This window comes from Eutrigla gurnardus (assembly GCF_963514095.1).
Source record: "Eutrigla gurnardus genome assembly, chromosome: 23".
In the NCBI taxonomy this organism is placed as follows: domain Eukaryota; kingdom Metazoa; phylum Chordata; class Actinopteri; order Perciformes; family Triglidae; genus Eutrigla; species Eutrigla gurnardus.
Genome location: NC_139934.1, coordinates 12900703 through 12928588, shown reverse-complemented (window position 1 = coordinate 12928588; position 27886 = coordinate 12900703). Strand labels below are relative to the sequence as shown.

General features: G+C 45.8%; 4 protein-coding genes across 14 annotated transcripts in view; 2 read left to right on the top strand and 2 right to left on the bottom strand.

Moving 5' to 3' along the window:
• The window catches only part of eml3 (EMAP like 3), a 40739-nt gene extending 38618 nt beyond the window's left edge, over positions 1-2121 (bottom strand). Inside the window, exon 1 of one of the 2 annotated variants that reach the window (XM_084003161.1) lies at positions 1705-2121. In XM_084003161.1, coding sequence (XP_083859287.1) covers positions 1705-1732 — 28 coding nt within the window. In that variant the 5' untranslated portion in view covers positions 1733-2121. The remainder of the gene's footprint in view (positions 1-1704) is intronic. The other variant, XM_084003162.1, reaches the window with a different exon arrangement.
• ecsit (ECSIT signaling integrator) overlaps positions 1-6279 on the top strand; it is a 380907-nt gene extending 374628 nt beyond the window's left edge. The window contains exons 1-8 of one of the 4 annotated variants that reach the window (XM_084003173.1): positions 2679-2798; positions 3096-3271; positions 3452-3857; positions 3940-4163; positions 4698-4755; positions 4938-5086; positions 5564-5669; positions 5772-6278. In XM_084003173.1, coding sequence (XP_083859299.1) covers positions 3131-3271; positions 3452-3857; positions 3940-4163; positions 4698-4755; positions 4938-5086; positions 5564-5669; positions 5772-6040 — 1353 coding nt within the window. In that variant the 5' untranslated portion in view covers positions 2679-2798; positions 3096-3130 and the 3' untranslated portion in view covers positions 6041-6278. Of the gene's footprint in view, positions 1-2678; positions 2799-3092; positions 3272-3451; positions 3858-3939; positions 4164-4697; positions 4756-4937; positions 5087-5563; positions 5670-5771 lie in introns of those variants that run through there. The other 3 variants (XM_084003172.1, XM_084003175.1, XM_084003174.1) reach the window with 3 other exon arrangements.
• Positions 6280-6618: 339 nt separating this feature from the next.
• On the bottom strand, positions 6619-19164 carry LOC311009547 (uncharacterized protein). Of its 4 annotated transcripts, none has more exons than XM_084003813.1 (7): positions 19036-19164; positions 12105-15437; positions 10515-11192; positions 10336-10385; positions 10183-10244; positions 9778-10095; positions 6619-8425 (listed from the first exon to the last, which is right to left on the bottom strand). In XM_084003813.1, exons 2-7 carry the CDS (start codon positions 15348-15350, stop codon positions 8409-8411), a joined length of 4371 nt encoding a protein of 1456 aa, XP_083859939.1. In that variant the 5' UTR covers positions 15351-15437; positions 19036-19164; the 3' UTR covers positions 6619-8408. The 4 variants fall into 4 exon arrangements, with proteins under 4 accessions (XP_083859939.1, XP_083859940.1, XP_083859938.1 ...); XM_084003814.1 differs by lacking the exon at positions 19036-19164 and adding an exon at positions 16890-17654; XM_084003812.1 differs by lacking the exon at positions 19036-19164 and adding an exon at positions 16897-17654.
• On the top strand, positions 8458-27325 carry zfta (zinc finger translocation associated). Of its 4 annotated transcripts, none has more exons than XM_084003819.1 (5): positions 8458-9479; positions 19928-20440; positions 22389-22745; positions 23031-23486; positions 23984-27325. In XM_084003819.1, exons 2-5 carry the CDS (start codon positions 19975-19977, stop codon positions 24454-24456), a joined length of 1752 nt encoding a protein of 583 aa, XP_083859945.1. In that variant the 5' UTR covers positions 8458-9479; positions 19928-19974; the 3' UTR covers positions 24457-27325. The 4 variants fall into 4 exon arrangements, with proteins under 4 accessions (XP_083859945.1, XP_083859944.1, XP_083859942.1 ...); XM_084003818.1 differs by having other exon boundaries at positions 8458-9489; XM_084003816.1 differs by lacking the exon at positions 8458-9479 and adding an exon at positions 18060-18976.
• Positions 27326-27886: the final 561 nt, after the last annotated feature.

Sequence of the window (27886 nt, the reverse complement as noted above, 5' to 3'; positions counted from 1 at the left end):
TACCGCCGCTAACAATGCATTAGCTACGGAGATGAAAATTAGCCATAAAGTTGACAGAACATCTGAGGACAAATGTGTCTCAGACCAGTTTATATCTATGGGTAAAATAAAGCTGCAGTAAAGAAACTGTTTTCATTTACATACATTTAAATCACAGCAGATTTGCATACTTTATATATTGTGGTACTGCATATATATTGATACAATTATTGTTATTAACATTGCACCATTAGCTAAATGCATCTGTTTTAAAAAGCCTACATAAATACTGGACAATATGAGTGGAGGCCATACTGTTCATTGGTATTTTATTATTATCAGTGCATCCCAAACTATGACAGTCACATCATCTGACCTGATATGGTGCAAGCCAGTCAGCTGACAGTCAGACACAGGAAGGGAGAGGAGGTAAAACAGAGTATCATAGCTTATTTAAAGTAATTAAATCATGTTAGAAGCATCCGTACAAGTTAATCACTATTGCAGACAGAGGCCTTCATTGAGCCTCTCGTCTGCACTGTGTTTACTCTTCAGTTCACTGCAGCACTGAGCCACAGCAGCCTTGCCCACAGATGCTGGCGAGCGTCCCCGTATGATATTTACTGTTCCCCTGCGCCTCGCCCCCGCCCCACCGATTTACAAGACGAGTCGACACAACACGAGCAACGTGAGGCGGGACAGCAGGGCCCACAGATGTGCAACACAAAGTCGTGTTGTGCAACGGCATTGTGGGGGCAGAGCAGCGCGAGTCTTTGGAAACACTGGGGAGTGATGCTTACTCACAGTCAGCTCAACCTGGTGTGCAAAGTGTGCTCACTTATCAGCCGCTTGTGTATAAACATGAAGGTCAAATGTCATAAAGTGTATCTGTATCTGTCAGCAGCTTCCTTTGACCCCTTGACACCTCTGCTGGTGCGTTCACGTGACTGCTGGAAACACGTACATCCAGGAATTCACACAACTGTCTCACAAAACTCATTAGGAAAACGTTAATTTAAGCAAGAACTAAACGTAAACTAAACAGTTCATATGGGTGACAGCAGAGACAGATGAAGAAACACAGGGGAGGGTGAACAAAAAGCTGCAGTCACGCCTCAAACTTGACTTAACCCGCGTGCCAACATAAAGACAGCTGTTTGAATGCGGGGCTAAAGCATCACGCGCTAAAAGCGAAACTAGCTAGCAAGCAGAGACGTTTTAACGACAGCAGCTGTTTGAATGCCAACACCGGAGGCGGGCAGGTCCGACACACCTACGCGACAATGAGCGGAGTGTCCACTATCTCAGAAAAAGGAAGGGTTACAAATTACAGCTGAATAAACAAGTTGACAGATGTCAACATTTTGTAGGAGCCCGCCTGTTTTCCTTCTATCTCCCTCTTCCACCAAAATACACTTAGGAATGCGGCAGGAAGCACTGCGAAAAACTAAAACTTTATTTGTTCAATTCAAATGTGAAAGATGTACAGTTGAACGAGCATGACTTTTTTTATTTGATTTTTTAAATTTTTCTAAAATGACATGTACGAAAAGCAAAACAACAAACACAATATTAGGAGTTTTAAAAAAGGTATTTTGGCACAGTCTTAACTCCAAAACCATGTGAGCGACACCGAAAACAGTGAGTTTCCACAAGGCTGTTGTCAGTATTAAATAAAACGCTGAACAGAAAACACAAAAGACGTGTTTTCGTTGCTTCACTCACCCAAACTGTTTGAAGAGGAGTCCATCATCCGAAGTTTAAATCGTGGGGAGTTTCTCTAGAGGTAAAGCCTGGACTGAGATGTGTTTTCCATGTTGAGAGAGAGGAGTGTCAGAAGTCACACTCCGGGGACGTCAAATCACCAGGTTTGGCAACAACAAGACCGGAAACACGGGCAGTCTCGCTATAAATAATGCGTATGTTCTTTATTCAAAAATAAAAATTCTGATAAGCATATTCCTCAATCCCGTGGATGTTTAATAAGAACATATAATTCAGTGGATACAAGTTAAGAAAATAAGAAAATAAAAGAATAAACGCATCGCTAGTTGAGAGTTGAAAGCGTCCTCCGGAAGTCGTGTCCGTCGTGGTGGCTAGCTTGATGCTATTTGCGGGAGGCACCATGCAGAGATGCGTTACGAGGGTCAAAAGTTGCATCTATTGACTCTCTCCCTCCGGCCGCGGTGTGTGACACACGGCAGCGCATCTAGATGTAGTATACCGGAAGAACGTGGCACGAAACTTGTAACACAACTTTTTTCAGGCTAACGTTCATCTTCAGCGCTTGTCAAATGAAAGCTGTGATTGAATTTGTTTGATGGCGCTTTGTCACCACCACGCGGCAGGACGGTGTATTGCACAACCGTGTAGCGGATCATTTAAGACCCCTAAATACGACAAGGATACAATAAAATATGCTTTCTGTGTTCTTTTTAACGTTAGCTTTCACTTGTCACAGAAAGTATGTCGTTAAAAAAACAGTTTAAAAAGCAAAGCGTGCATTTGTTCGTGTTATGCCAGCAAAGGCAATTAATGTTGTTTAATGTCATTAAAAAAACAGATGCAAAAATACCTTCACGACTGTGAACCTTTTAGAGAAGCTAAACAATTTAATACCACAAAAAGTGTATTAACAGTACGGAAAGGGTGTGTTCGGAACTATTATTTGCGCTAATGTTTCTGTTGTTTGGGGGAAGCTCATGTCTGTAGGACCCGGATGTTCAGCCGGCTTCCCATCATGGAGGAGTCCGCAGAGGGCGATTTCTGAAGGAGACGTATTTCTTCGTACGTTCGTCAGCGAAAATGCTGGATATTCAGTAAGCGACTACGAGCTTTATGTGTTCGTCTAAAATGTACATCAGCCATGTGTTATAGAATATAGATTATTAATAATCATTTGCTCTTACATGCGGAACTTCATACAAAAACGTGCCCGCTTAATGTTTTCTTGCATCTCTACAAATATTTATACGTGTTGGAAGTTGACTGACGAACGTTTATGACTAAACAATGACCGCTCTTCTGTTCGGCTTATAGAAAAACATTAAAATGATTTATTTTAGTCAAATGCATTGTGCAATACTATTCCTGTCACGCTGGTTGTCCCTCAGCAGCTCTGTTCCCTGAGACTGTGTGTGATGGCTCCACCATGAAGTGTGCCCGCTGCCTCCTCCAGCTGCAGTGTCTGAGACTGGTTGGCCAGTCAGCCAGGTCTGCCTCCCAGTATGGCGCTCTGCTCCAGTCAACCTCCACCAGTCGGCATAACATGCTACACGCCACCCAGCACCAGGTACGTTTTAATCTCCACTCATAGGACTCAAAATACTGGTTATTTAATGGATACCAAAGGTAGAAAAGCACATAATGACTCAGACCTTTCCTTGACGACAAGTCTTTAATTCTGCACACATTCAACCCACTAAGCGCTTATTTCAATAACAGCCTTTTTCTTTCTGCCAACCAATCGTAGGCGTTGAGACCATTCCACAGCACTCCAGCGTGTGCTAAGAATCAGCCCTTCCCTCCGGAGATCATCAACGAGGACGACAAGAAGAGGGACAAGTCTTTGGCCACCCACGATGACCTGTTTGCGCAGGTGGCCAAAGAGGTCAAAACCAAGGCCACGTTTAACAAAGTGGTGGAGGTGTTCCTCAAGAGGGACGTGAGGCGGCGGGGCCACGTGGAGTTTATCTACGCCGCTTTGAAGAAGATGCCGGAGTTTGGCGTTGAGAGAGACCTGGTCGTCTACAACAGGCTGCTGGACGTGTTTCCCAAAGAGGTGTTCGTGCCCAGGAACTTTATCCAGCGAATGTTCAACCACTATCCCCGGCAGCAGGAGTGTGGAGTGCAGTTACTGGAGCAGATGGAGAACTATGGTGGGTGACTGTGACAGGATGCAGTCCGATCACGGGATTGCAGCCGTGTCGTCTAGCTTCAGTCTAAATGTGTGTGTTTCAGGTATCATGCCCAACGTGGAGACCAAAGTCCTGCTGGTCCAGATCTTTGGAGAGAAGGGCCACCCCATGAGGAAGTACCAGCGCATCATGTACTGGTTCCCCAAATTCAAACACATAAACCCCTTCCCCGTCCCCCAGCAGCTGCCTGAAGACCCGGTGGACCTGTCTCGCTTCAGCCTGACTCGCATCGCTAATGACCTGGACGCCAAAGTCACCGTCTATCAGGTACAAGAGTGAGACGTTCAATGTCTGCATGTTAAGTACAGCGCTGGAGTCAGGCCTAGCGTAGCCAAAACGACACCACCTGGCTGACATGTTGTGTATCGTTTAATTGAGAAACAGATATTTGAGCTGGAACTATTTCTTGACCTATAACGGTGTATCCATCCACCCAGCAACACTGAAAACTCAAGAAATAGTTCCAGTGTACAACTGCCCTCAAAACCACAATTCTTAATGTAAAGGTTTTTTACACCACGTTTTTTTGTACCATCTCCGACCACCCACCTAATGTTGAGTAATGTTCCAGGTCTGGATTTAATTTATGTTGTCAAATTAAATGAAGGATTTAAATAAAGACGTTTTTACTTGTGGATCAGTTCCCAGACGTTCCTGTTTCCCTTCAGCTCTCCACAGCTGAACCACAGTCAGCCGCAGAACCTTTAACAAGAAAAACATTCTTTCTTTAATTTTGACTCTGTTGTCGACAATTACAAAATCTGTCTTTGCCAAAACTGGTGTTTTTGTTCTTCCCACTAGCTGCCCTCTACAGACGTTTCAGAGAGTGGAGAGGAGATCACACTTCCACACATAGTCGGTAAGGAACCTGTTTGTCTTCTTTCACAAATAATTGGAAAATGATTTAACGGGAAAGGAAATAACGCTAACAAAACAGGAAGCTGGTTTCTTCCCAAAAAAAAGTGGTGGGGTCAGATCCATATGTGCATCCAGACTTAAGCTCATTGTCTTTGTTTTCTTTCCTTCCTGTGTTGACACCAGGTATCCAGAGTCCCAGCCAGATGGAGCTGCTGGCCAAGCACAACCCCAACAGGCCGGTGTTTGTCGAGGGCCCCTTCCCTCTGTGGCTGAGGAAGACGTGTGTGTACTACTACATCCTCAGAGCTGACCCCACACCGCCTGACGAGAAGGTAGGATCTATGATAATAACCATTAATACATATCCTGAATAGTTAAGTGTTAAATCATTAGGTTTTAGGGAATCATACACCATAGTATCACAATATCTGGGGATGTAATATTTGTATTGATACAGAAACATCAAGTATCCACTTTTATTATATAAACTAGAAATGTTGCTACAACCTTTTGGTAACAATTGCTTCTTCAGTCCACTAGATGGTGCTAGGTTTTTATCTGGTGCTGTCATGAGTAAAGTCAGTGGGATTGACAGGAAGTTTGAAAGAAACCTTTATCTTATTAGATAAAACAGATGTATGTAAGAGTACCACACTATATTTAAGATCACAGTTACATCTTATCAAGACTGAATTGTCTTCATCTGGCTACACTTATCTTATAGTCAGAGAAGACAAGTCAACAGAAATGTGAAATGTATTAAAGGAAAAGACTGACGTTCATCCAGCTGGTTCTTCGCCCCCCCACAGGTCCCGGAGCCCTTTGATCCAGAGAGGTGTTTGGACTATCCTCTGCAGCTAGACCTGGATTTGGACCGTGACCTCGGGGACGAGGAGAGCTTCGACGTGGAAGACTGTAAGACACTGAAGCAGATGGTCTTGATTGTTGCTCAGAATGAAAGCATAGCGCCCCCACATGTTCAGTGTGTGATGCAGCTGTTGTGTGTCTCGTCTCCAGTGGATGAGGGTCCCGTCTTTGCGATGTGTATGACGGACCGCGGGGAGCAGGCCGTCCTCAACCAGTGGATCTCTGGCCTCCAGGACAACAATCCCATCCTGGGTCAGGTCCCCACGCTGTTCCGCCTGGACCCTGGTCCCCGGGAGCTGCAGGGTCCGGCTGACACAGAGTCAGCCTACGACAGGCCAGACCCAGAGACCCAGAGAGAGGAGGGGCGGCCTGAAGAAGAGGTAATAGTGGACGAAGAGCCGCGGAGGATGAAACGGTGACGAGCAGCCAGACTGCGAGATTAAGACTGAAACATGATAACATACTGTATATGAGAAGTACATGTCCATGCTGGGTGTTAGATCCCTGGTCTAGGGGCAACCAGGATATCACAGGGGGGCTGGACTAGTGGGCCCCCGGGTCATTAAACACAGCAGAACCCATGGAGGACTCTGAATGATGATGGGAAGGATCAGTAACCCAATAAGTTATAATAAAAACACTGTGTGCGTCCTCATTTTAGTCTCTGTCTACGGTTGCTGAGTCATGAATACTTTAGTTAGAAGATACATTGTTATGGCAATAAATAATACATTAAACACAATATAATGACACTGATATAATAATATAATGGCAAAATAATGCAAGTGTACCCTTTTAAAAAGCAAATTGACTTTTCTTAAGAATATTCAGACATTAGAATATGAAAATATCCTAAATAAATGATCTGATCTGAAGCAATGGTTCCCAAATTGGAGACCGATCTATTCATCTATATATTTCTATAACGGGTGCTGCTAGTTGTGCTTTCCAGGTATTAAGCAAATCATGGAAATGAGTGAAGAAAGATCCCACAGAATAAGCCCAAAGGTAGAAAAGGTTTATTACTGAAAAGGCATTTAAACATTCCCTTTGAACTTGGTAAACAGAATTACATTCTCAGAAGGTAAAATAGCTCGGCCGCTTCCAGCCATTTACACCGTGTTGCAGCTGTGCAGGCAGATTTCTATACAGCTTTGTGCTCAAACCGAACATCATTTCAGCGCTTTTTTTCCCCCTCTGAATGACGAATGATACAAAAAAAAGATGTGGGAATGCATTCCAGCGCTCATATCTGATATACAAGTGTTCATCCTTTTACTACTCATGCAGGAAAAGCCTTTGGATCCTCAATACTCACAGATGAGAAACTTCTCTAACATGGTACTCGCTACGGATATGAATAACGCATCATCAATAATCATTATATAAGGAGATTCAATAAATAATGAATGCGGCCGCTCCAAAAAGCTGCGGAGCCGCACAGTCAAAGAAACGTTTGGCATCTCATAACCACTTCAGTATTTTGTGTATTTACAGTGCAGAAGGTTGGCTGGATGTTTGAACTTTTTTTTTTTCTTTCTTTCTTTTTACACGTTTGAGAAAGTTGTACAAAAAGAGGCGTCTTCATACAAAACGTTATCATCGAGAGACGTATGAAAGGGTTTGGAGGACAGCACGGTGCTGCTGCGTCACATATAAATCAGGTTTCCAACACCAACGCAACAATCCAGTAACTAACCAGGCTCGAGAACAGTCTTGGACCTGACTGTAATTAATGTACGACCATCGATGCTGACGACGTGACAAAGTGTTAACTTTCAGCTTCACGCGGGACACGAACAAGGGTCTCCTGGATGAAAGTCCTGTGTCTTTATAGTACGTCTGTTTCTCTAAAGGAACTGATATTTTTCGGCATATTTTTTTGAGTCACAATCTGACCAGGGATGTGATTTAAAAGGGTTGGAAAAGGAATTTTTTACTTCAACTTGACTTTAAGCAGAGCGACCCTCTCTGGAGAAATACAGGATGTCATCATTGGTTCTGCACCAGAGGAACATGTTATTATTAAGTCGGGGTTGCTGGTTTTTGCAGACAGGAAAATATCTTGGGGGAAAAATGAAGAGAAATTTGAAATTGGCTACAATTTACTGCCGAATAAAAAATAAAAATAATGTGTTTTTATTTTTTTTCCTATGTGGTTCTGCATAGGGAATGCCATGGTACGGAGTGACTCAAGAGGATCTCAGGAGATGAGGAGAAATTTCCATTATTGTGTAATTGCTGCTTGTGGCCACACAGAGTCTGTCTATCGGAAGGGTTTTATCATAGAAATTACTAATATTATTATATCTGTGGGTTTTATTCTGCCATGATGTTCGTGAGTCTGTGAGAAACACTGAATGCTTCTCGTAGTCCACATTTTAATTTGGGTTTAGAAATTGGATGATCTTAGAATGTAGAGCAAGAATATAAAAATGATTTCAGTGTTCACAGGTCCAGGATGCTTTTGAGCCTAGCTTAGTACAAAGACTGCTTTTTGCAGAATGTCGGACCTTTACAAATGTTTTAAACATTATCACAAAACCTCCCGTGTGATAGCTTTAATGTAAAAAATAATCCATAGCGATGTTCACAAGTCCACACTACAACCCAGGTAGGAAATGAGGTAAAGCTGCTTTCTGGGCTGAATGTTCCCTGTACAGCATTCTCCTTTCAAGGTGACTCGCTATGACGGTCAACAAACCCAAACAAGTAGAATAAATAAATAAGACAAAGTGTTGGTTTTCTCTCCTGGTCCGCGGTGCTCCGGTCGTCTCCTCCTGCTCTTCAGTCTCTGTGTGCTTCTGCAAAACGGCCAGCAGGTAAATGAGAGTTTTGGGTAAAAAAAACAGCAAACTGATGATTCTGCTCTACCGACGACAGCCAAGTTCACACTACACGGCTTTCAAAGTGATCGATCGCTGCACTGTTCACGGTGCACGGGATGAAATAAAAATGTCATGATAATCCTGGCTAAATAATTGCTAAATATTTGTGATATTATCAACGTATCATCAAAATATGAATAAAAGTGTTTGAAATGGCAGTAAAACGGACTGGAATCACTTTCTGTTTTGTTAAGAAATAAGAAATCTCTTTTCCTGTTTTCGTTCAGTGAAATCTTAAATAACGCGATCATAAATCATAAGGTATCTCTGCATAACTAAAGGATAAATACATTAGTTGTGACTTGTTGATTTTGGTTTTCACCTCACACGCTACAGGATCTTTCACCAGGAGGAATCCCAGGCGAGTATGTCATGAAAACACACGTTACATGTGATACAGGATATGAGGTAATACCACGCCGGATTATTTGTTCCAAAAAAGTGCTCCAAGTTGTTTTTTGTGCTTTTCTAGAAGTCATACTTGTGTTCTGGCTCAATTCCAACCCGGCCCCTCAACCTAAACATAGCGGTAAGCTTCACACTCTGCCGGAAACAAGAAGTGTAACCTTGGTTTCATATCAGCCAGCAGCAACGGAGCATGCAGAGAGAAACTACTCCCCAGCTTCTTTGTGTTAGAACATTTTGCTATCCACTTAACACGCTTGCTGTTTTCTAGTCTAGACATTTGATCATAAATACAAGATATTTATTTGAAGTTGTCTATCTTAGTAGTGTAAGAGTAAATGTTAGTATGGGAAGTCGAACACAAAACGGCGTCGCAGGTGGCCAATCATCGTGGTTTAGTCGTCATCGACTCACCGTAGAAAGGCTTTAGAACCAACTTCAGGGGCTTTTGTCAAAAACGATCAGCGAGTGGTAAATCAGGGCTAAAGTCGTGTGGTGTGAACTCGGCCGATCTAGAAGCAGCACTCATAACTGATAGGATTTCAAAGAAAAAAACATCCTTCAGGTACGTAGAAGTAAGTGTAGTTTGTCATACTTTTCTCTCATCTTCAAATGAAACAGACTCTTTGAATGTAAAACGGTATCGCTGGCCTCATGCCTGTCAGACAATAACAATACTGTGTAGAAAGACTCCTGTGTCAGCGTTGGTATATTAGGTAGAACCCTCTAAAAAGGGTTCCAGGTGGAACCTTAATAAAAAGGGTCTACCGGGAATCAAAAGGGGTTCTTCTCCAAGTCTAAGAACCCAATATGGTTGTGTGGGAACATGGAACGTGGACTGTCTGTGTGCGGTCATTCTGTACCTGCCATGGCCCCGCCGTGCTGCTGGAGCTGGCTGGTGAAGAAGCGCTCCCGCTGGGACACCTGCTCGTCCCAGGCCTCCAGTATTTGCAGTTGCTCCGTGGGCTCCAGGGTCAGGGTCTCCGGGTGGGCCTCGTCGATGTGGGCCCTCACCCCCTCCAGGCTGTGGGAGTACTGCAGCTCCCCACACACCATGCACACCAGCAGCTGGTTGAGCGGATCGTAGTCCATGAGGTAGCTGTTCCTCCACATGGCGTCCGGGACGGGACCTTCCTCGCCGTTGTTGTTCTCGTAGTCGGGGAAGAGAAGCTCCGACTCATCTGAGGAGGCAGTTGAAAGACACACGTTTTAAATTTTAATTTAATGTGCATTCCTTTTGGTTCAGAGAGACTTGGTTGATGCCTCACCTTCGACTGGTGCTGTGTAATGAGGGAATGAAAAGGATCCCGGGTCTGTGTCCTCTGAAGTGCTGTAAATTAAATAAAATAGTTACATTCATCATTATCTCACAACCAGCTGGCAGCAAAAAAGATTTCATGTCAGTGAAAGAAATTTCCCACCTCATTAGATGTTCAGACTCCTCAGAGGAGCTCGCCCAATGACCAGAATCCTACAGGGATTCATCAGGGGAAATTAAAGTTTAATGCATAAATTGATGCTAGATATCTTATTATGACTAATCTGTTCTTCACCATTTAAAATGAACATATTAAGAGCCAGGAAACGGTTTTAAACAGACCTGTGCTTGTAGTTCCTGTGCAGGCAGGATGGGCCTTAAGTTGTTGGAGGTTCTCCTCGGGCTGACCCCCTTGTCCCGGATGGCCTTCCTGGCTCTCTGCTCCTTCTTCTTGATCCTCCAGTACTCCCGCTTCCTCCTCAGAAAGTCCTCCTCCGGCTCCCCTGGGATGGGCTTCGGTGGAACCATGCTGGTCATGAATCCCAGCTTGGCAGGCGACGGTATCATATGTGTGGGACTCTGGAGTTGATCACAAGGGATGTTTATTGGACTCAGGGGGGAGTTTGGAGTCAGAGGGGGTTCAATGAGTTGCAGGTTGATGCTGGAGAGCGGATTGTCTGGGGGCGTCAGAGGAGGGAGCGAGGGGGCCGGGTCCAGATCTGTGCTTCTCGACGTCCACTTTCCCAAACCCGGCGCGGCGCGTTGCGGATTCCCGTGAGCTCCTTGGAAGTCGGACACAATCTGTGAAGTTCTGGGCGAACACGAGACACTGGTGACGGGCGATTTGACCTGGAGCGTGTCGGGTGACTGTTCGGTATTGCGTGCTGCGGGGCTAACGAGCAGGACAGAGGGGATACAGTTCACTGCAGTCAGAGCAGAGATGGATGGCTTGGGCTGGAGGGCTGGTCTCACTCGAAGGTTTACACCCTTAACAGTGTTCATGATATTGAGACCCGGAGCCTGAAAGACAAACGACCCAACATGAACAAATCGTTTTTTTTCACAAGTTAGCGCCATTAAACAGAGAGATCAGCCAATAATCTTTCTGAAACGTGCACATTTGTGTTCGCCTCTAGCTTTAAGTAGACCCCTCTCAGTCACACTCCTCTCTATTTTTGCTGTTCAAGTGTCAAATGCCAGACAGTGTTTTGTGGTTTAGTGACTCAGGTTTCAGCTGGAGAGGGCACCGGCCATGCCTAATCTGTGGGCTTACCAACAAATCTCATGGCACTGATATCTTTAGTCAGCTAGTTAGGTCGTGAGCATGGAAGATAGCTTCGGGTGTCTGCCCTTTTTAAACCATAAACCATTGCATGTGGGTGTAGTTGGAGGAAGGAGATGGAGGAGGAGCCTACCCAGAAGGCTTGGAGGCAGCTCGTCCCATGACAGGGCTTTTTGTCGCCAGCTCTTGCAATGACGGTTAAAAAATAAATGAATACGGCTTCTTTACATAAGAAAATATGATGAAAAAAGAATTCAAAATAAGTTTATTATATTAATTAATAAAAAAAAATTAAAAATTGGGCAAATTGCACTCTGCTGCAAAACTTTATGGGCATGTTTTCACTGTAATATTAACATAAAGGCATTTTTCCTCTCATCTCGGCTTTAAGCTATGTACAGTGTTTGATTGTTGCTTCTAACTCAGTCACGCTGTTTCTCATAAAGTCAAGATTACATGACAATACTCCTTTAGATCACATTCACAGTCATGTGGTGCATCGATTAAATAACACATTTAAAAACTACCAAGAAGTATTTTTACGCTACATTCTAAAGCATTCTCGATGCAATGCTGTATCAAGTATGTTCAATTAGCTCCTTGTTACACTATTGGCACAAAATAAACATTATTCCCACGTGTCATATCACCTGAATGTTCCTCTGGGAAAGACGACTGCTGCTTTCTCCCTGTCTGTCTTTCTGCCTGGCCCTTAACCTGGCTCTCTGCTGCCTCTTCATCAGCTTCCAGTACTCCCTCTTCCTCTGCAGGCTCATCATCCCGCTGTGCTCGCTCACCAAACTGACATATCCTTGTACCGACGGCACGTCGCTGTTTCGGCACACTTCCTGTGCCTGCTCGCAGTGTTGTAGCTGATCCGTGGGAAGGTGGTGCAGCTTCGGCGCCTCTTGGGGACAGCAGCTCTGAGGGCTGGCTTTTTTGTTGCGAAGGGTTCTGCGTGGCAGAGAGGCCTCCATGGAGGGGTTCAGGATGAAGTTGGAAGGAGTTTGGGACGAGTGCTCACAGGTGGCGACCTCGCCGGAGGCGGGAGGAGGCGAGAGCGCCTCGCCACTTTGGGATGAGTCCTTGAGATAAGGGTTTGGTGAAGCTGCTTGTAACAAAGTATCCGGCTGCAAGCTTTTGATCTCCAACATCAAGTCGGCGTCAATAGGAGCCACCTCATTCAGAGGTAAACTCGGCTTCATCTCGTGCTCCGAAGCCTCCTCCGTGGACTCTAATTTAACGGCGGTCTGCTGAAGTGATTCCTCCAGGAGCTTCTTCATAGAGGCCACGGCTAGCAGCGTGGTAGCCTGGGTGTCTACGCTCAGGGCTGGGTCGGGCTCCAGCTGAGGCGCTGGAGGTGGTGGCGTTGGCGGTGGAGGAGGTGTTGGCGGCGGTGGTGATGGGGAGGATGGGGCTTTGATATCTGGACAGATGGCATGTTCTGGTTGAGAATTAAGGTCACACCCCGGTGTGGCCTCACTCTCTTGTTTTATCTCATTTGCATGCAGCGTAATCGGCACGCTGTCGTTGGGGAGCGATTGTGCGTTTCCTGTGCGGTTAATAAGACTTCTGCCTACTGGTGCGGGGGTTACCGCGGCCTGCTTCTGGGCCCTCCTCCTCTGTAAGGTCGCGTTGGCCCTCGCTTGTAAGACGCCCTGCTTCAAGCGAGTGGCCCGAGCTGCTCGCTGCTCTCGTTTCTTTATCCTCCAGTACTCCCTCTTCCTCGCCATCCTCTCCTCCTCGGTCAACTCCGGGTCCAGAGACAGTGCCGACAGGCGGCTACTTGAGACGGACATTTTCATGACGCAGCCGCCGATGTTCGCCGCTGCTGTTCGTCCGGAAATGGCATTTTGAGGGGTTTGAGGATGAGTGAGCGTGAGCTGGTTTGGTAACATGTGTGGAACGGTTGTGCTTTGAAGTTGAGACCGCGGTCTGATTGAAATTAGTTTTGGAGACTTGTTGAGCTGTCCAGCGAGAGGAAATGAGACTTTCACCTGAGCTGGGCGGAAGTGAGAGGAGGTCTGCGTTACATTAATGGGTGTGATGCCTCTCTGTCTATTATTAGGTTTCATAATGGGGGTATTATTAGGAACTACACAACAATCTTCAGTTTTGTGTGCTGCTGCGCTGTGATCTGCAGGACCCTGGGGAATGCTGATGGTCACCGTCCCGTCCTCTTTGATGAACCCTCCGATGGTCTCCGAGGCATGGGTGAGGGTGTTTCCCGACGACTGGCCCAGCGCTCTGGCCCTCCTCATCTCCTCGAGGATCGTCTGGTAACGTTTCACTCTTCGGGTCAGAGAGTCCTTCTCCTTCAGCCGAGACTTCGTCTCCATCGTCAGCTTAGCTCGCTGTTCGCGCTTCTTAACGCGCCAGTACTCTCGCCGCTTGGCTATTATCTGCTCAGGTGTGTCGTTGGGGTCGATTTTGGGGATATTTCTGGAGCCAAAGACTGAAGAAAGAAACGGGGATTTACATCTCAGGTTTCTTTGAATCATGAAATTCTTCTGGGCTTCGATGAACCTCTGTCTAGGCGTTTTACATCGTACGATCCCGCGGGAAACATTAGAAAGATGAACATGACTTGGGAGCTTTCTCTGTGACTCCACAGGCTTTTTGACAGAAACACCATGCCGTGTGACGGCTGGCTGCGTCGTCCTGATCCCATGTGAATTTTGTACTTTTATTCGACCCGCTTGCAAGTTAACTGTGGCAAAACTGGCTGCCCCACTTTGCAGTTTGTCGTTTTCCTTTCTGGCAGATGTGAATGAAGTTTTCACCTGAGTAGGACACTGCTTCTGGCCCGCTCCTCTCAAAAACGACTGCGATGGAAGATGCTGCAGAACCGTGAGTCCCGCTTTTTGTGCTGCTTGCCTCTGGAACGTCATCTCCACGTTCTGCACCCTCTCTCGGGCTTTCGCTATCTGAGCTGCCAGCTTGGCCCTCTGCTCTCGCTTTTTGATCCGCCACTGCTCTCTGCGCTTGGCTGCTCGCTCCTCCTCTGGCTCCTGGGAAGACTGGGAGTTGCTGACACCTTTAACCCCCCTCTGCAAGGTGACCAAGGCACTCTTTGTTCCACTCTGAGGGGTCGTCTTCGCTGATCGGCCCTCTGTTTTGACCGAAACTGGGATGCATGCAGGAGACACAACAATTGTACCTGGCATCACATTGGTGGGGTGGAATTTGGGCTGAATACGTACTGAGACTTGTGTCCTGGGTTGCAATTTGAGGTCCTGCATAGACACACGTGGCAGAGTTGTTGTTTTAGCGGAGCTGCCATTGGTAGTTCTGGTCACTCTGACTGGAGGCACTGAGGAGCGGGTGCTCAGCTGTGTTCCACTGGGCGTGGAACTGCCCACAGCACCCCTTGCTGTCAGGCATTTCACCGTGTTGGTGTTGCCCCGAGCAGCGTTGGCTGAGATGGAACATGATGCTGGCAAGACCTTGTCAAGTTTCAACAAGGGGAGCCACTTTTGGCTCTCGGTGGCGTTAACCGAGCTGGCCCCCGTTGTATTTCCACTCTGGGACGCAGCAGAGACGTTGACCGTTTTGTATGAATCGTCATTGCTCTGCAACGCAGAAGAGAAAGCAGCTAAAGGAGGATTCACCGCTGCAGGAGGAGGCAGATGTAGGCGCTTTCCCCCCTGACCGCCTTGCGTTGCCCTTCCTCTGCGCTCAGTCAGTCGGGCCCTCTGCTCCCGCTTCTTGGTTCTCCAGTATTGTCTCTTTTGTGTGAGCGCGACGTCATCGTATTCTGAGGCAGGCCGGTAGCGGTGGGACGTTGAACCACCTTTGTCTTTTACAGTTGGCATCGCCAGCTTGGACAGCCCATCAGTTCTCATCCAACCGTCGCTGTTTGATTCATCCCCTCGGTCTAGAGTCCTCACTGACATCCACTTACATGGTGTCCTCAGAGTTGATGTTTCCCTCTGCTGGGCAGCTGCCAAATCTCTCAGACATCACATCGGTATGCATGTGTCCTGAGGAACAGAAAACAAGCGTTAGCTGGATGTTATGTTGTGATAAACCTGGTAACAGTCGGGTAGCTGAGGCAACAATCTATCAAACAAGTTGGAGCAAAGACATTTTACATCATGCGTCTTTAAAGATACTTCAAATACATCCGCTCAGCAGTTAATTCCATCCTCGCTACGATTAAAATGCTTAGTTTCTCTACAATCTAATGCAGCCTTTTCAAACAGGCCTCATGTTGGGAAGGTCAGCATGTTTTTGTTGACACTGTCAGAAAGATGTGAATGCAACTACACACTAGGGCAGCAACATTTGACTTTCATTATTGATGAGGCTGCCAATGAATTCCTCAATTAATTGATTCATCATCTGGTCTATAAAGTTGCATATTTTATAAAAGTCTATACAGTGCTGGAAAATGGCTACGCCTAATTTACCAAAGCACATATTGACGTTTTTAAAGTCTTGTTTTGTTTGACCAGCAGTCCAAAACTTAGATTCAGTTCACTACTATTGGACAGTAAGAAAACCAGTAAACTGTCACATTTTAGCACATCATTGGCCAATCATTTTTCACGTAAAAAGACAAGGGTGGGGATAAAAACAGCAATCTAAAAATGTAAATCACGTGACGAAATCACTGAAGCACATGGGCTTCCTCACATGTAAGGCAGCTCTTCACATGTGAGCCATTCACACTATGATTCCCAGATATTACACGTTTGAAATGTCACATGTAGCAACACAGGGTTCTGCATTGGGTTCCCACTATGTGTTTTAGGGGCATTCACTTTGTAACTTCACTCTTTATGCTTCTTCGCAAAAAAACAACATCACACTTGGACACATGCAGGTGTTTTAGACGGATTACATGCAAACCCAGAGACAATGCATATGTAGGCTACTACGACTAAAGACGCCCATTCCCCCTCTCACAACACGGTTTCCACGTGAGACAAGCCTACACGTTACACTCGCTAAATATGGTGTAATAATGTTCAAATATGGATTAATATACCATGGCGCGGCAGCTTCGGCGGTACAAACACCCGTTTGTAGAAATATGTAGCTTAACGTTGAGCTCGAGGAACCAGGAAGGAAGCAAGGCGACGCTGTCCCTTTAAACCTGTCCCTTTCTATCACAAATTGCATCTGTCGAGAGCCATTTTTATCCTTTATTCTGCGTCTGTTTGATTAGAAACGCAGTGAAGCGACTCGGCTAAAGCTAGTTTAAGGCTACACACGGAAACGTAGCGAAAACAATTGCGACATTAGGGCGTAAATCGCGCCGACGACGCTGTCTCTCTCGGCGGCACAATGGACAAGCTCTTCCCCCCTGTTGTCCACACGGAACGGTCGCCTGTCTGTGTCTGCCGCCTGCCCGAAAGAAGCGAGGAAACCCGCACATTACTGTCGCAAAGCAGGACCCTTGGAAACATGTGGAAGAAAAACATGCATACTCGATACCTTTTAGTTACACCTAACTTTTCCGGGACAGTTTTTGTGAACGTTTTTTTGGACAGATACGTTGCCAGGACACTGCAGCTACTTTCCGCCAGCCGGCCGTGCTCTGGGCTGCCTTGACAACGCTGAAAAGTACCAGGATGTGAGACCTGGATGCTTGCTCTGCGTGTGTGCGCGCGCGCGTGTGTGCGCTCACTCGATGGTGTGGACACACAGACCCCCCGCCCCCCCAACTAACCAACTAGCGCGTGAAGAAAAAACACCAAAGGGCTAACAGTCAAATAGCTAACAGTCAAAAAGCTAACAGTCAAAGAGCTAACAGTCAAATAGCTAACAGGCAAAGAGCTAACAGGCAAAGCGCTAACAGGCTACCTCCATGATTCACTGTATATCAGTGTGACTACCCGGATGTTAATTAGGCCTAACCTCATTTGTCATTTAGTGAAACCTGAATTTGGGACACACACACACGGACTCAATAACCACTAATCAAAAGAACACCCAGGCACAATGCACACAGCTCACATTAACATATAGCCTTTTCCAACTTGGAACAGATGGACAAAGAAAGGTCCATTGATTTATTGGCCTTTTTTTTTTCTACAGATGACCTCAATGCATATGCAGCAGCATAAAGAATCAGGCTAAATGTGTATCATAAATAGGTACCGTTTGATGAACACTTGTAGTAGGCTAATGAATAAAAGTTCATATTTATATATTATAAAATAATCTTTTCATAAATGTTGGGGGTAGGACTTGAGTTCTGACAAAAAATATTTTAATTTCAGTATAAATGTACCACATAAGCAAATGTATAATTAGAGCTGACACATTAATCTTCTGTCTGGACAAAAATCATATGAAGCGTATCCACATAAATAAACTCTAGGGGTCCCCAAACAAAGTAGAACTATTATATTCAATGTAATAATATATTAAATGCAAATATATGACAACAAGCAACGGTAGATGATGTTGAATTCTGTTGTTGAATTTCCTGCATGTGTATATATGCTGTTTTCTTTGTCTTCTGTCATAGCACTGATTTTTTTATTGGTGTGTGTGTGTGTGTGTGTGGGGGGGGGGGGGGGTGCATTGTTCAGACAAAACAGGAAATTTGAATATGTAATTTGGGCTCTTGATGGATTGGATTGATAATTCAATTAAATACTCGGTAAATGAGTGAATAGTTAAAATAACTGTTTAATAACGTGTGTTGTTATGTGGTACAGTATAATGTATCTGGTTAAGAAGAACACCAGACGCAGCATTTAGTCATTACAATATAATAGCCTACATCAACCCCCCCTGGATCCCCAGAACCAGATATTATGAGCTGGAGCTCCTGGGGCCCTGATTTCCAGCGGACCCGCCTCGTGATTTAACCGATGCTCTGCCGAACCAAACCCGCCTCTATCATCGCATGATGTTGTAGGAACAACGGCATTAGTATTAGCAGCTTATCAGTATTAGCGCCCGCTGCTCCGTTTGCTCCCCCCCGGGGTGGGTGTGCATTGTCGACGCTGCTACTGTCTCTTTAAATTTACCCAGGAGCCCCTTAAGGAGCCCCAGGGGCCCCTAGTCCGGCTCCCCACCCTGAAGACAAGCAAGAGCCTTAAAATACATTACTGGAGGCCTGCGCCGAGGCGCTTCCACACGGCGCAGCACGGAGGACCGAGCTCCCTTCGCCCGCGGAACACATGATTGTGTGATTATATGAAAAGTTAAGTTGGCTCCCGTGCGGGGCGCGTGGGGGGGGTGACATCGTAGCGCACGGGCTCCTCAGCGATGGGCTCGCGATAGAGCGCCTGCCAGATGCGTGTCGAGCGGTGCCGAGCGGCGTGAACATGTCACTGCTGTAACATGTCGCTGGTGTGACATGTCCCGCTCCAGCGCCGCGCTACAGTGAAGGAAGGAGGAACGCCCGCCACTAGCGGAGCAGCGGCCAGGCCAGTGATGGAAGAGCAAGACACGGGGGGAAGCGAGCCCGTGGACCTCCGGTGTGCCGAGCAGGCTGAGCTGCTCTCATTAATAATAAGCGGAGAGGAGGAAGCGACGCGAGAGGAGAGTGACTTGGGAGGTAAAGAAAGGAGAGAGAAAAAAAAAACCCCAGAGTGTTGTTATTCTTGTGTTTCTCACCGCAAAGTGGGACTGCGTGGCTGTCAGAGCCACGGCCATTGTCAGACAGCCAGTTAATCCGTGTCAGGGACAATGCCATGGAGCAGCATGGCCCCTCCGTCTCTGTGGCTCCTATAAACAAAGGCTCAACAGCACGCAGGCAGGCGGACCGAGGGCAGACACACAGCTGCCACCTAGTGGACAGCGGCGACACAGGCCGCCACATCCCAATGAATAAACAATAATAACGACTAACTGGAATTAATAACCCGTGTTAGATGATGTGTACCATGAGACTTCCTTTACGTAGGAGGCAAATACACACACACGAGTCGAGCAGCATTAGAACCAGCTACAGTGACGGTGCTAAACGTGAAATATGTGAGCTCCAGCTTTTCATCATCATGAGCCAAACAATGACAGCTTAAAATGGTAGATTTTTTATAAATATATATATATGAACATCATTTATTAAATATTTTGTATAATGAATGTATTTATTTTGACCCACCTTACATACACCATAAGCAAACACAAATATTGACATGCAAAAAATACACAATTTTTGTGGCCTACTCCAAACTTATGTATGATATACAATACAATTTTCTTTAATATATGCACAAACATGCATTTTTTTAAAGAATTATGAACAAGTTATGTGCTCAGAGGGACTTTTTCAGAGCGTACAATAGAAACTATTTAACAGTGATTCTATTTCTACATTCGAACAAAGAGATTGCTGCTGTATGAACATGTCTACATATATAATTAGAGATGAGGAGAGATCTGTCAGAAGAGAAAGGAGGAATCAGCCGACTCTACTCATAAAGTATTTGCATGTGCCTTTAAGGTTCCTACCTGTCGTAAACATGTCTAAACAGATATCGCCCTCCTGTCTTGTTTCTGTCAGAAGAGGACGGTCTAGCCAACGGCCATGCTGAGGAACGAGAGGCTGGCATGGTCACGCCTGTCACGTCTCCAGGCACCAGCTACTGGAACATCACCGAGGGACCAGACCACCCGTTCCTCCTCTCCCCGGCCCCCGGGCCCTCCGGACGTAAACCCAGGGTTCAGAGGGCGTCGCGTCCAGGCCTGAGCCGGATTCCAGGACGCGACCACCGCCGCTACTACCACGAGTACTGGCGCAGCGAGTACCTGATGGACTTTGACCCCCAGCGGCACGGGATGATCTGCATGGTGTGCGGCAGCTCGCTGGCCACCCTGAAGCTCAGCACCATAAAGAGGCACATCCGACAGAAGCACCCCGACTCTCTGCTGTGGAGCGCCGCCGACAAGGAGGTCATCCGCTCGGGGTGGGAGAGCCACCTGAGCCTGGGGGGAGGTCAGAGGTCGTACAGCTCTGCAGCTGGGCCGTCACCTAAGAGAGAGGAGGAGCAGCTGGACTCGGACCAACATGCGGCTGGTGGGTAGGACTCCTGACAGGGAGGTTTCTAAATCTCACACTTGGTGGCAGTATGAGGTTATATCTTGGTATGGTGGTGTGTGTGAGGATGATGTAATGAGTCAGGATGTGTTGGAGCTGGAGAGGCTGTGCCTGGGCATGACTGTGCTGAAGTGTTGTATATTTCACAGAATCAAATTACATTTCAACTATGGATTATGATAAATTATTGCCTTTTTTAAAACATATAAGGCAAATAAAGACAATACTATACAGAGGCTAAGTCCCACCCCTTCTGGTGTTCCCCATTGGACCTTATTTGGTCAAATATATGTACGTTAGTCAAGAGGCAAATAATAAGCCATAATTTGTTGTAGGTTTGTCATAGAATCATTAACATGTCCCACCTCCACACAATCTTATCTCACCTGATATGTTTATCCAGCCACTCTTTTTATCAGCTGGGAAGAGAAGGAGCAAGACCTGCTGAGTGTGAGTTTGAGTGGACGTAACACACAAGTATCGTCAACAGTTATGACAAAATGTGTATTTCTAGCCCAGGCAGCCGATCAAGTAGAGCAAGAGGTGGTTTACTACTTGACCACTTCCTTCCTGATTTGATGCTGCTAGATGTGGTAGACAGACAACGGTAGATGCACGAGTTCGGAAGAAGGGAAACGCTAAAGCACATTTGCTAGACTCTAGTCAGCTTACCATGTAAGCATAACTTTATTTACAAGAAGCAAAGATTGTGAGATGGACAGGTTGTGTTTTTTGGGGGGGCTCAGTCTTAGAGATCGGGTGAGGATCTCACACATCCAGAGGGAGCTCGGAGTCGAGCCGCTGCTCCTTCACATTGAACGGAGCCAGTTGAGGTGGTTCAACATCTAATCAGGATCCTCCTGGTCGCCTATCTTTAGAGATGTTATCCAACAGGGAAGTGGCCTCGGGGTAGACCCAGAAACCGCTGGAGGGATTATGTAGCCCATCTAGCCTGGGAACGCCTCAGGGTCCCCCAGAAGGAGCTGGAAAGCGTTGCTGGGGAGAGGGGTGTCTGAGGGGCGTCTGTAATAAGCCTGCTGCCCCCGCGACCCGGCACCGGATAACAAACTAAAACAGATGGATTGATGTAAATAAATCGGGGGTTAAACAGACAGGAGTACCAGCCCGGGAACAAAGCCACGTACTACTGTGGACATATTTTAGACACCTAAAAAACATTAATATTAGTTTAAGTGTAAGTTTTGTTTAGTTTATTTCCACTTTTTTATGTCGGCTGCTTTCACAACTGCAGTTGGGGTCCTTTGCTGACAGGAAGCTCATTGATTGGACAGTTTTGGTGATTGTCATCCTGCATCATCAGGCCAAAAAAAGGGAAACAAACTTCTGGTGACTAACAGTTGCAGTATGCATCACTTCAATGCTTGTTAAGCATTAATTAATTAATTAATTCCCTTTGGCAACAGCAGGTGGAAACCTCCAGTTCTGATAAATGAAGCCAATGCTGAAGTGCCTTCAACTTGCATTCTCTGGCTGCAATAAGAATAAGAAAATGACCCTACTTCTCACTTGATTCAGTAAACATTGTAAACTTGAGTTTATGGTCTCAATCTCTAGTTTCCAGTCTTCTTCAATCCAGCATGATGTTCATTTAGTAACTTATGGTCCATTTAGAGTCCAACAGACTGGAAAGTAGGGGATGCTTTAGGGCGGGGCTACGCTCTTCCTCCACAGTCCAAATATGGCCACTTCCTTAATTAACTCGTTGCAGAAAAACAAGGATGTTGAAGGCCAAAATCCAAGATGGTGACGGCCAAAATGTTGACGTCACCATGACTACGTCCACTTCTTATAAACGGTCTGCTTGGCACCCATCCAGTGGACGTATTAAACAACAAATAATGGCCAACCGCACTGCAACCCAAGAATACCCTTTTAAATTCTCGTCTTGTTTCTTTTCTAAACGCAGCTGAACCCCCGGAGCCGGTGACGCCCCCGCAGCCACAACAAACCCTCAGTCTGCCCCCCTGCTCCGAGGAGGGTGACGCCCCCCAACACAAGCAGGAGGAGCAGGACCTCGCCGGGCCGTCAGCCCGGACCCTGGAGCGCTACCTGAACGACTCGCTGCACGCCTGGTTCCGCCAGGAGTTCCTGATGGAGTACGAGGCGGAGGCCGGCCGGCTGCTGTGCATGGTGTGCGGGGGAGAACTGCCCTCCCTTCACCTGGACCACATCAAGAGCCACGTGCTGGACACCCACCCCAACTCCCTGGTCTACAGCTCCGAGGAGAAGCACTGCATCCTGCAGGCCTGGGCTCAGGCTCACGGTAAGAGCAGGAGGCCTTCACTGCACTGAATCAGCGTTGCCACGGTAACAGGTCGCCCTCTTGGATCTTCCAACGCTGCCTCCTGTTCACAGTCCATGTCAGCGTGCTGTGTCATCATCCAACGATGTCATCAATAGTGATTATTTGTGTTGTTTATCAGGCACAGTGCCAACGCCTCATGGGATCTGTAGTCAAACACCAAAGAAGTACACATATTTTGATGACATCGAGTGTAAAAGGGTCTTTGAATCTCTCACATGTTGTATGATTCTCTTCCCACAACAGAAGAGTCCGAGAACTCAATCAAATCAGAGCCCGACACCAAAGAAGGCGGGGGGAACCTCTTCGCCCAGGAAGTGGAGGCCATCCAGATCAACACTGACTTGTACCCGGAAGGCGACGGCACTTTAACTCAGGACACTTGTCTCATCGGTGAGGACGGCGGCGTCGGCGCTCCGCAGCAGGGACCCCAGCCGCTCCGCCAGCCCAGGAAGAGGCGGCTGCTCGGGGGCGACCCGTGGCGGCTCCGCCTCGACTACATGGTGGCCTACGGGCCTCAGGGCCGGGGCACGTACTGCATGGTGTGTTCTCAGGTCCTGCACGAAATCAAGGTCAGCAGCTTCCGCCGCCACATCCAGCAATGTCACCCCGAGACGCCGACCCTGAGCCTAGAAGAGAGGGAAGCCATGGCTGCTGCCTGGACCAAAGATTACTCTAGTGACGGCACGCAGATTCAAGATGGTGAGAAGCTTTAACCACTTTAAATACAGGTGTTCATTTAGGTAAGCTACAGGGAGAGGCTTCATTACTTATTTGCCTTGTTTTGTATATATATGTTTAGTATATTTTATCTCCATGTTTCTGTTTTGTCTTGATAGTATAATGTCCATTATTTTTTTTCCTACCGATGTGAAGCTAATGTCAGCATAACTGCACTTCCTGCACAGATGTTTCACATTAAAAGCTGATTTTAACATGTGAGCTATTATAGTACAGGTCCTTCACTTCTGCTTCTATATATGTTCATGCAGGCCATAGAAATATGCAATTTATATGTTTGAGAATTTACGACTTAAAATGTTTATTTGTAGTGAATAATATCTGAGGAGGATTTAATTGGATCAATCAAACTGGAGACAGTAAATTGTGACATATTTAACGTTTAGATACAATACTTGCTGGCTCTTGTCCGGTGCTGTCCTTTAGTTTAATAAAGCAGCACCTCCTTGCTGTTTTAGCAGAAATCGACCCGAGTGAAGCCGACGTCCTGAACACCACGGGAGAGACGGACAAGGACGCCTCGCCTGACAGCAAAACGGCGAAGACGGAGGAGGACGTGGGCGGAGGGACGGGTAAAGCGAGGGACGACGGCGCCGCGGCCACGCCGTCCCGTCAGGGTCATTACCCCGGGAAGGACCAGAGGAGGAACTACCAGGTGCGCTGGCGGCTGGACTACTTGATGGATTACGACTGTCGCAGACACGGGCTCATCTGCATGGTGTGCGGCGCCACTCTGGCCACGCTGAAAGTCAGCACCATCAAGAGGCACGTCCAGCAGGTGCACCCCCACTCTCTGGACTACAGCCCGGAGGAGAAGCAGCAGGCGCTGCTGAGCTACAACCAGGCCGCCCTGCACGCCGACGACTGCTTCTCCTCCCAGGACCACGGACACGCCGAGCTGGCCGCCGCTCCGGCTCACTGCGGCACTTAGAAGGGCTTCCGTCCGTCGCTCCTCGCACGGCCCCCGTTCAGAAACAGCCTTCCTTCCTGAAGGGAAATTCAAGTATTTGCCAAACAAACGTATTCTCCTCACAACCCGAATCAAAACTATGTGTCATAACGTTCAAACGTCTGAGGATTTGGGTGACAAATACTGGAATTTCCCTGTTTACTCTGTTAACAGAGAGCTCGCTGTGGCTAACGTGGTGACTGCAACAAAGGAAACCGCCGACACACGTCATGACCTAAAAAGTAAAAGTCCAGCCACGCTCTTTTGAAACTAAAGCCTTTATCTGCTAAGGACCTCCTCAGAAATAGGGAAATTAAATAATGATAACATACAAGATTTATATACTATCAATAAAACACTCCAGAGCTTCCCGCTGGTAGCTAGATAAAGAGGAAGAAAACGATTAAATTAATTGTTGATTCGTCAAAGAGTAAATCTAGACTTTGTACTTTGAGCTGATGAGGTCATCGAGCTGAGAAACCCCAGGGACATGTCTGGCTAGTTAGCATGTTAGCAGTTAGCTCGCCCACTAGTCACTACGTCACCAATCAATCAATGTGTTAGTCGGCTTTAAAAATCTCATTAAAAGTGTCACCAGCATCAAAATGTTTGGTTGTACAGAAATCAGATGACATCGCGGCCGTTTTAGTGCAGCAGGTGTCTCGGTTTAACTCGCGACCGTGTTAACTGGTGACTTTCAGCTGCGTGCGTGCACGGCTGCTCAAAGTAACTGGAGACTGCCGTAGATGACAAACACAGATGGATGGAAATAGACTGAAGGCCTTTACGAGGACACCTTCGCGTTTTCAACAGCTGCCGTCGCTATGGGCGACCAGGGACTCGTCGGGCCGAGAGTCACCTGTTAACACGGTCACTCATTACACCCAAACACCAGCTGCAAGCTATTAAATATGTTTGTTCATTACCACGGAAAACGTAGTTGGATAGAACAATTATATTGATGTGGTCACTAAATATTGGTCCACTAATTTTTCTACACACATGGAAAGTCTATTTGTTTTGTCATCATTTCAAACCTGTAAACGGTTCTGTAGGAAGGTGAATTTAGTTTTTTACACTTCTGATCAGCCACTCGTACGGAAACAGAGCTTTAGATATTCAATCCGAGCGTCTGGACTTTTGTTTGACTCCAAATCGGCGTTGTTGCAGCCACAGCACCTGTTATCTGTCGGGGCTGGTTTCTGCTCGGGGCCTGAGTCTTACGCTCTCAGGAAGTTAGTCTTCGGTGAGGCCGAAGGTGAATTAGTTTTATGATAACGTGTCTGAAGACAACACAGCACTTTGTCCCCAAAAATGTACTAAACCCCAGCTTTCCTTTGTGTACAGCCAGTTGAATGAGACTGTGTTTGATGTTATTGCTGAAGACAATGAATGCCAGCGTGCAGTCGCGTTTCTCTCTATTTAATTCCTTGTTTACAGCGGAGGAGAAGGACGTCCTCCTCCCTCATCCATTATGAGATATGTTATCTCTCCGTCAGTCTGCATCCTTTCCATCATCTACAACTCATCCTAGCTAAAACTGCACAAAAAAATATGTAAATATATGAAAAAATAGAATTATTTTTCCTTTATACAAGTACTTTTATGCACCCTGGTTTCTACAAAGCGTGTTTGTAATCGTGTCTGGTTTTTCTACTTCATTCAAGATCTCAACCAACGACTCGTCTGACATTTGCTTTGAAATGTTTCAATCCAGCTTTGGTACCGCTTCATGTTTTTTTTTCTTATTTTCATTCACTGTAAAAAATGTATGCAACAGAAGACGTTGGAGAATAGCTTACAGCTGTCAGAGGAAGAAAAGTCTGCCATAAAATGTCACATCTTCACCTGGAAAATGTAACTCAGGGATTCTGTTTTCATCAGCAACCATTTCATCAGTAGATTGTTGAGATCTAGAGATACTGCAAACGTGTCATTTCTGGTTGTACAAGTACAACAGAGTGTTGGGGTCGCTGGCAAACGCATTTAAACTAACTGCTAGGTTTTTTTTTTTTTTTTTTAAATACTAATAATAAACAATATATTATATTTTATAAATATTAATTATAAATATCTAATATTTTGAGAAAAAATTAAAAAGTTCGAATTTCGGTTTGAAGAATTATGAAGAAAAAAGCTCATAATATTACGATTTTAAAAAACTTCTAGAATAGTTTTGAATTATAAAGAGAAAAAAAATATTTTGAGAAAAATATATTACGTTGGATAAGTATTATTAAAGTGTGAATTTACTAAAAAATTACATTTCGATAAAAACACATGAAGAAAACTGTGATATTACACCAAAAAAAAGTATTATTTTTATTATTTAGTCATAATGCGTAGGATGAAAATACTGCAATATTTGAAGAATAAGACAAAACTGGAGACTGAGGTTTCAGACGTTGGCTGTATTGAAGCGGTTTGTCCAGACGTCCCACAGTGACCCTGCCGCTCTGTTGTACATGAACAGAATTTACTCAGGTGAAGCTTTTGATACACAGTAACAGTGAAGGACTCCACTCTGACAGCAACGCCGTCACATTTCCACTCGCTTGGTCCACGTTGGCGAAGAACGAGCCCCCCGCGTCACTCTAGAAGAGTTCGGACATAGATAGCACTTAATTATTTAAGATGAAGTAAACTACAGTGAAATGAATGATAGTGTGTGTGCGTGTGCGTGTGTGTGTGTGTGTGTGTGTGTTTAAACTGTGTATGTGCATGATGGTGCAGAGAGATTTCCTCTCTGGCTCCTCATTTCTCTCCACTCTCACCTCGTCCGCTCACCTTTCATTTGTACATGGCCAACGTGTGTCACATGACCATGATCTCTGAATAAATACTCAACACCGCCAGTCTGCCTGCTGTCAACGGTCACTTGTTGTTTCTGGGCTCCTTCAATCGGATCCTGCTTTCTGAGCGACAACGTTCTGGTGATGAATCGGCAGCAAAACATAGATAATTACAAAATAAAACAAAGATTTCAAATGAATGGAAGCAGAAAACATGCTTATTGATTTTTCAGTCAACTCGATTTCAACACTTAAATGCATGAAGTGTGTTTTTTTGGGTTGCCAGGTTGTGGAAAAACCCTTCTAGGTTAGCTCCATCCATCACTAATGAACAAAAATCTATTTATTAACATTATTGATCACATTGTTGATTCATATTTACTCCCACAGACTTGATAAGATTGTCTTTTTTAATGCCCCATTATCATTATGACTTGCTGATAACAGAAAGCGGAAGTATTTATTGTTTTATAAACTACTATAAATAGTTTTTATTGGTTATTTATTGGCTGTTTAGCTGGAATGTTTCCATCAAATCAATCCTTCATCCACTACACACTAACTTTCACTTCATTCAGTATTTAGGACATAAACTTTAGGAATCTATTATGTAATACCAC

Coding starts and splice junctions, on each gene's coding strand:
- LOC311009547 (XM_084003813.1), bottom strand. CDS start 15,350: ATGTCAGTGAGGACTCTAGACCGAGGGGATGAATCAAACAGCGACGGT. Junction 10,386..10,514: donor CACAGGAACTACAAGCACAG/GTCTGTTTAAAA, acceptor GAATCCCTGTAG/GATTCTGGTCATTGGGCGAG. Junction 10,245..10,335: donor GAGTCTGAACATCTAATGAG/GTGGGAAATTTC, acceptor TTTAATTTACAG/CACTTCAGAGGACACAGACC.
- zfta (XM_084003816.1), top strand. CDS start 18,853: ATGGAAGAGCAAGACACGGGGGGAAGCGAGCCCGTGGACCTCCGGTGT. Junction 18,977..19,927: donor AGAGGAGAGTGACTTGGGAG/GTAAAGAAAGGA, acceptor TGTTTCTGTCAG/AAGAGGACGGTCTAGCCAAC. Junction 20,441..22,388: donor CTCGGACCAACATGCGGCTG/GTGGGTAGGACT, acceptor TTCTAAACGCAG/CTGAACCCCCGGAGCCGGTG.